Source organism: Limanda limanda, chromosome 19, assembly GCF_963576545.1.
Source record: "Limanda limanda chromosome 19, fLimLim1.1, whole genome shotgun sequence".
Classification (NCBI taxonomy): domain Eukaryota; kingdom Metazoa; phylum Chordata; class Actinopteri; order Pleuronectiformes; family Pleuronectidae; genus Limanda; species Limanda limanda.
In genome coordinates this window covers 2,530,123-2,538,348 of record NC_083654.1, presented here as the reverse complement: position 1 = coordinate 2,538,348, position 8,226 = coordinate 2,530,123, and the positions used below count along the sequence as shown (strand labels likewise).

General features: G+C 39.8%; 1 protein-coding gene across 1 annotated transcript in view; it reads left to right on the top strand.

Annotated features, from left to right (window-relative positions):
• The first annotated feature begins 303 nt into the window (after window positions 1-303).
• LOC133026027 (retinoic acid receptor beta-like) overlaps window positions 304-8,226 on the top strand; it is a 122,961-nt gene continuing 115,038 nt past the window's right edge. Inside the window, exon 1 of the mRNA XM_061092840.1 lies at window positions 304-493. Within this exon, the coding sequence (XP_060948823.1) occupies window positions 304-493 (190 nt within the window). The remainder of the gene's footprint in view (window positions 494-8,226) is intronic.

Here is an 8,226-nt window from a genome sequence, read left to right as displayed (position 1 = left end):
CTCTGAAAACAAATCTTGACAGTAAAGGTGTATCTGTCTCGTCTACCTGATGTTGTTAGGGAATCAGATATTAACTAACTAACTCATAGCGAATGCTTTTGTGTTTTACAGTGTTATTGGAACGAGCCTCTGAGTTGACCTGGGTGACACCAAACTCCACCACCATGCATCTCTGGAATGCTGAGGTGGCACCGTACCAGCTCCAGACGCACTAACTGCAGCCAGGGGGTCACCTGATGGCCTCCCAGCCTCACCGCGCATCAGCTCGCTCAGTGCTCAGTGCACCCTCTGCCCATCCAAGTGATGAAGACCGCCAGCCGCGCCCAGCCCCGCAGCAGTCCTCCGCTGGTCCAGATGAGGCGCTACACACCCGGGCTGTATCCTTTCCTGTTCCCTTCCGTCATCAGCTCCCTGCCACAGCTGCCGCTGCCATCACCTCAGAGGCTGCAGATCCAGCAGCCATCAAGCAGCGGCAGTACACCTTCGCCTGTTGGTGAGTACTAGCTGTCCCTCCGCCTATTATGGTTTTACACACATCACCGTCTAGAAGTCGCTGCCACAACTACTTTTACAGGACTGAATAATCCTAACTTAAAAAACAGATCATTTTAACCTAACTTTGTTCATATCAAGGACTGTTTTAATGTTCAACGTAGAAGGCGACTTTGGCATTTCAAAACTTTAATGTTGCATTTTAGTCGAATAGAAACCAGCCCTTTCAGTAAATCCTATGCTTTTCTTTTAGACTGTATGAAGACACTGAGAGAACACACGTCATAATGAAAGCACAATGTAGAGCCTCTGGATGAAATGAGAGAGATACGTCAACATATTTAAAATATAATTCCATCCAAAGACTGAAACTGAAACTACACCACAGTAGAGTGAATAAGTAATTTTTTCCACCACTGAACAATGCACTGTTTGTCAGTTCAGACAATGAAGCAATGAGAGGAAAAGTTCTGCTATGTCTATCAGTGTGTGATTTTGTTTGTGTGTGTCTGTGTGTCTGTCTGCGCTGTCAGTCTGCTCCACAGGTTCATTGATAGGTTGAACTGAACCAGTTTGCAGGATGGCTCCAAAAAGTGTGATTTTTCACGCGCCTGTCAGTTTTGTCAGTTGCTGAAAACAAATACAATCATCTGATTGCAGCGACTGTGTGATAATGACTCTATTTTTCTACGGATTACAGTGTCAGAAAGCAATGAAAACCCCTGCAAGTACATGAGCAGTGGAATTTGTGTTGTCGACAGTGCACACAAGGCAGCCGAAGAGATGTCAGAGATGAGAATATGTCGGTGAGCTAAACAACCATATGAACTTCTTCCACTCCTGGAAGAATTCATCAGATTATGTTCTCAACTGTTAGGGTGGATTTGCATTGTGAACAAATGTCACTGCCAGGTTTTATAAAGAAAGAAGGATACTTACACTGATGTCGAATAAATGAAAGACAATAATTCTGCTTCTGCTGCAACAAGTCTTAACCAATCACAGCATATAAAGATGGATGACCTGTCAGCTCCCAAAAGTGGAGCCAAAGCATGTGAATTGCCCCCTAGTGGCTGACTGCATCATAGGTCATAAGGTCCGCCCCCACCATATTTTTCAAAGGGGACGTGGACCTGACAAAAAAAAAAAAATTGTTTCTGTCTTATTAGCTCTGCAGTTTTTATCAAACTAATGTACTACTTGACAGTACAAACCGACTCACAATTGGCCGACTGGTGGTGTGTGAGCTTGATACTCCTGCTCCACTCCTGGATCATTACTGTGCAGACTCTGGATCCTAATGACTCCATCGGCACAAAATGGCAGCACCTGTATCAAAGATATTTTGAAATTTTATATTTGTACAGTGGGAAGTAGTGTAGATGCAACATCTGATGCTGGTTGTTAACTGTTTCTAAATCAGTGTATTGCTCTTTTAAAGGGGAATCTAGCAATTTCACACTTCAAAGTCAGTTTATATGTCATATGTCATCACTTTCATCCTTGCTTGGGCTTGAGGTCTTCAAATTCATACCAGAAAGCCTGTGTTACTAGCAGACAGTTCATAGAGCACTAAGGAGCTGGGAGAGTCTTACAATTGCATTATGGGAAATGTATGTTTCATCATGTTTCGAAGCTTGAGCCACAGGGAGTAGAGGTCAGGATACCTCACTATCTGCTGTTTTGTGAGTGTAAGTGTATGAAATACCTGCAGTAGCCTCCATTAACCTAAACAGCTCTGATTGTTAATTTTTTTCAACGTATTCATTATTTTTCTTTGGCAATAGTCTTGACTCTAAAACAATATGGAGAAGCACATTTTAAATATTACAAAAATCCCTTGTAAATAGTGATCACTCTCCTCACTGCAGACTGAAAAATTAAGCACTTGGCCTCTTTTTCAGCAGATTAAGTCAATAAGGAGGTGACAGAGATCTCAGGCAACATTTAGTAATCCAGACACTTTCCCCCTGGATTATTTCCTCCCTGGAAGTGGATCACTGCTGTCGCAATACTTTGACACACTCTGGTTTGTGCTGCCGTTGCCAGAGCTCTGCTGTTCTCAACTCCACATATTTACTCCCCCGGTTTTCCATCCTCCTCTTCACTATCTAAAAATCTGCTCTGACATGAAAAAAAAAAAATGAAACGGCAAACAGGTTCACCCTGGGGGAGTTGTTCTCCCAGCGAGGAGCTCAGTGTGCTGCCAAACTCTGAAGTGCAAATACACACAGCAAGAGTCATGCAATTTCAATACGGTTTTTCTATTTCTCTTTTTTTAATTATTTCTGTTGATAATATGCGTCTCTCTCAAATGTGAAGTAGATTTTCCAAATCAAACTGGAAACTCAGCTAAGATCAACAAGTATTATACAACCCTATTTATAATTACCTAAATAGCTTCAGGATCTTTATCGGTCCCAGGCTTTCATTTTAAACAGGCTTCAATTGTACACAGGGATTTGTTTGTAAATTACCATTTCCATTATGAGATGCAGGTTTTTAAATACATTGCCCGCACAAACTTTACCACTTTATTATTTTATTATGTCTGTTTGCGAATACAAATCATATACAGATTTAATGTATATTTATAATTATACATTACATTAATGTAATATATAAAATCACATTGCTGTGCTTGCCCTCTGTAAATAGAAATAATTGTCTCTACTCGCTTATTTATTTCAATTGATTCTATTTAGCTATTTGTTTGTTCACTGCTAAGCTATTGTCAATAGAACCAGTTTTATAAATGGCTATAGAGCTACATATTTCAAGCAAGGGAGCAAAATTCAAAGTTGTCACAATATTCTGTAATTTAAATATTAGCCACTTAGTAGAGCAAAGTGTTGCCTTGCATGTGAATTGAATAAAATATTATGGGTGACCCTTCAGTTTTAATATGAGACCCCCTCCGGGAATTGTACAGTTTCATTGACAGACAGCCAATGTAATAAAGTGGAGCACATGTTAACTCCACCCACTTCAGTATTTACAGTATACTCTGAAACGAATGGGCCACTCGTGCTCTCTGGTGCTCCGGGCACATCGTATTTTGATAGGTAAGAAAAATGTTGTTATCCAAGCGAGACCAGATTGTTGTGATTAACATGAGGGAATAGAACTATAAAATCCTAAAAACTGCATACACAGGACAGATTGTGCAGAAAAGAGCATTAGGTAATATATGCTTCTTTTACTGTCTCAAGGCAGGAACAACACAGATGGACTGACAAGGAAGACTGGGGGCACAGAGTCTAACATTCACATGCTCCTCGTAAAAATTACAGTTACAGAGTTGTTGTCGTTGTTCCGTTTTTCAAAAAACAAGGTCGCTGTAAACAAAGAGTGTTATATTTCATTTCAAGAACTTTATTTGTCATTCCAAACAAACAGCAAACTGTGCAGTGTGGAATGAAAAAGTGTTTCTCCAGTATTTGCGATGAGAGCATTCAAACAGCATCTTTACACCTCTTTCCAATATCTACACGATAAACAAGGACCAAAGGAAAAGGATCAGGTGTGACAGCCATATGAATAATTTAAGATGTGCATGTTAATCATAGAAATATCTTTATTGAGCGGTGTTTGGAGCTTGTGAGTGATGGACATACAGTTTGCAAGTGACAAGTGTTTTTCACTGACTTTCGGAGTTGTTACGACTTGAGATGGTATACCATAGCCCTAGCCCTAGCTCTAACTCTAACCCTAACTTCTAACCTTATTTCCGGACCATAAATATACTAGGACGGTAGAGATTATTGGGCATAGGTGAAACACCTCGTGGGCGTGCCAGACAACTACAAAAGTTGAAAACTAAACTTCTCAGGAAGTAAAACAGGTAAGAGACACACAATACAAGGAACTTCAAAGTAAAATTCAAAAGGAAAGGACATTTCAAGTCAAACCCCTAGAATCTCAAAACTGTATGTGATCCAAACAACAAGACATATAAAAGGGTCTTACAGAAGCAGATCTTAAAAATATGTAGAGATCAGAAATTGACTATATGTGGGCAGATCTCATGCAATTATCCTGAAAAATAGCAATATTTCATGAGAAAAGTAACAACATTAAACCTCTATTTGTTTGGCATCATCTCGTGGCCTGTGATTCACTTTTCATGCCCTCGTGGTGCCCCATCCTCGAGGCTGGTAATCACAGAGTTACTCCACTGACTTCAAAGTGACAGAATTTTGCGTCTTTACATTGCAGGTGTATACCTGTAATAATAAAGCATCAAAAACTGTTTCATTTTTAAGAAGAGCAGAGCACAAAGTCAGCTCCTGCAGCTGAGAGCAAGATGAAGAGAACGACAGTACATTAATGTGATCTCGTTCCTCTGACTGGGGCAGGAGGAAGAACAGACATGAAATATGCAGCAGCATTCATATACTGAATAACAACAAAAACACAAGGTAGTTAAAACAGAGAACAGACACTGTGTTCTCCTTGATCATCCTTTGCTGTGTGAAATAGACTAAAGCAGAGAGTGTATTATTTACAACATTAGAGACAAAAGAATAATTCTGAGCCTGTCTGATACAAACATGTTGGCACACATCTGAACTTGAGACATCAAGATAAAGAAAACAGATGAAACAAACAGTGGAGGTACCGGGCACTGCTGTTATTCACACAAATTATGTGGGTGCCATCGCAGCGCCCCCCCGGGGACACACTCAAACGCTCGCCGTTGTAGGGTCAGCGGTCTGGTTCGTCCGCCTCCTGCCTCCGTTGGGAAATCCACAAAGAAGAGTGAACTCTCACTGCAAACATCACACACACCTCCTGGGAACAGCACTGGCCCAGTCAATTTAACTGAGGTGTGTGTGTGGGTGTGTGAGGGTGTGTGTAGTACACGAGAGACAAAGAAATAAAGCATATTCACAATATTTATGAGAAAGATAAAAAGGAAATATTATAATCAAGAACACATTAATACAATTTTATATGAATTATCTAATCTGAATTTTAAATTCACCCCACCAATGTATTTTATACACACTTACTGTTTGAAGGTTTGAGGCTCATGTTAGTCTCGGTTTGGCCTGAAATTAATGTTTTAAGATATTCTCATGACAAAAAATGGAAAAAGTAATGAATGATTTCATCTGATATTCCCAGTGAAATGTCCCTTTAAAGGTCCAGCCCAGACGTTTTAATCTTTACTGCAGTTCACATATTTGAACATATGTGTCCGACATCTCATGATTCTGCAGATCTCGCTGCTGTGTTTTCGAATTTTGAAAGTATCTATATGGTTTTTCAGGCTACCATTTGTTTCTGTTCATTTTATGTAGCACCCCTCCATTTCATGTGCCAAAGTGTCCTTGGACAAGATACTGAGCCCCAAATTGCCCACAACAGGACGGCTGTGCCCTCAATGTATGACTGATAAAGAAAGTGCGGCATATGAATGTCTGTGCCAAGAAAAATGTTTTATAAAATGTAAAACATTTACTTTTACCAGCTACCCGCTGTCAAGGGCTATCTGGGTTCAGTAACTTGCCTCTATGCCCCTATATGGATGGTTGGGGTATAGGTCAAACAAGAACTCTAGCTTTTTGGGCGTATCTAATGAAGGAGCAGATCCAGAATTTATTTTTTATGTGGCGAAATAGTTCTTTGGTGGAGGTAATTGCTCTCAGAGTGCCCCTCTAGTTTTACAAATAGGCTATAGTTGGGCTGTTTTAACACGGACATTGTGTAATCGTTGTTTGACCAACCAACCAATGTCCAAACGTCATTTCAATTTTTTTGGTCTGAAACAGTCTGACCCTGTGGCTCCCATCAAGATCATCAGTATCCACCACCACCTAATATACATTCTAAAAATATATTTGTAGCAATGTTTAATTCTATTGAGTACCCACAAAAAGATGAACAAACCAAAAAAAAGGGGTCATGTTGACCCGGTAACCAAACACCAACAATATTTCAAAAAAAAAACATTGATGCAGGTGAAGCCAAACTAGTTCCTGCAATGACCCAGAAGTGTCAGTTTCGAAAGTTTGATGTTTATTGTGTGGCAATAATAAAATCTACACCAAGTGTGTAAAAAAGTTATATTCATAAAGGGATAGTTAACAGAAAAATCTACTCACCACTCTACCGATGGGGGCGGTGTAGTTTTTGAGTCCACAAAACACTTTTGGAATCTCAGTAGTAAACAGTTTAACTGTTTCAAATTTGAATGTCAGGATTTACAGACACTTGGATGACACCACAGCGGCAATATGGAGACATTTTCAGTTTTTTTTTTTTTTTTTTAAGTTTGAAGCAGTGGTTGCCATTTACTTCAGTTGTATTGGATTTGGGTACAACTCTGTTTTAAAAATAAATATAACAATGTGAAAAGAAAATAGAGAGAACACATATTTTCTCATATATGCAGTGGAGAGAAATTGATCATTATAAAAATAGCGTTATTAAAGTACAGATAAATGAGTAGTAATAGTAACAAAGTAAATAACACTAATAATAATACAAATTTTAATTATACAGCACTTTTCAAAACAAAGTTACAAAGGGCTGTTCATAAAGCAGAGCAAAACCATGAAAGACAGTAACTGTACTTTGTTACATCCCCCCACCGGAGTTGAATGATACTTTATGATAAGAGTTCAGGTTTTGTCAGCCAAGTCAAGTTTGCATAGATGTTAGCATCTTGTGCTAAGTACGGGCCTGAACGGGAAAAGAGTAAAGGAACAGAAGGCTGACATTTATCAGTTTTGAAAACCAATTTAAAAAATAGTGTTTGTCAGCAAAACAAAATCAAACACATACACAGACCTCATTAGCTCATTCTGAAGCAGTAAAAAAAAACATCACACATGTAGCATATGAGCGCGCTGGTTAATAGATCCCGTCATTCACACGCTTCCATCCTCTCCCCATCTGTCGTATCCCCTCTCCGTGCTCTCCTCCCATCTGGCCGAGGGGGATGCTACCTGTTCTCCCAACCTGTCAGTGTCCCACCTGCTCACCCCCCCGACAGATTATCAAAGGCTTCAACTGACAGGTGAACGTCGACGTGCTTCTGCCCCAGGAACGGCGTCTCCCTCTCTGTCCTCCCTGATGCTGCCACGTGGTAACAACAGGCCTCGAGAAGAGAGGGTCCCGTCAGCTATGATAAGCAGGCAGCAACTTGGGGTTAAGTGTCAAAGCTGTAGTGCGCAGTATAAATTAATTTCCTTTACACTCAAGCCCCCCATATCAAGCCTATTAGATCAATCTCTGAATTTCACAGTTATGCATGTCTGTGGAGATATTCCCATGCTGACCAACCGGTAGCAATGCATTTCACGTCATCCTCTAAAGATTACTTTGCCAGAGCTAGAGAGGAGACAAAGATTTAGTGAGATACAGTAACTAGGAGTATGGAACACAAATCAAGGAGGCGTCACAGAAAAATGTCTGATGCTGCAGATAAAGAAGAAACCATCATTTCAGAGGAAGGATTCCATGTAAAAAAAAGGAAGTGAGTTTACCTTGAGGCATCATAACCACAGTGTTTGACAGTGTTTGTATCATTACTCTCAAAAGTTCTGCTGGTTTAATGTGTTCAAGGTAAATTTGTACATAGTGAGTTGTACCGTGCTAATGTAAGCCAAAAACAGTGTTGTTCAAAGGTGATAAAGATGAAATAAAGTATCAGTTCATGTTAATAATCAAAATTGGAAAACAAAAACATTACTTACATTACCTCAGCTGGTATCTTGCCCTGCA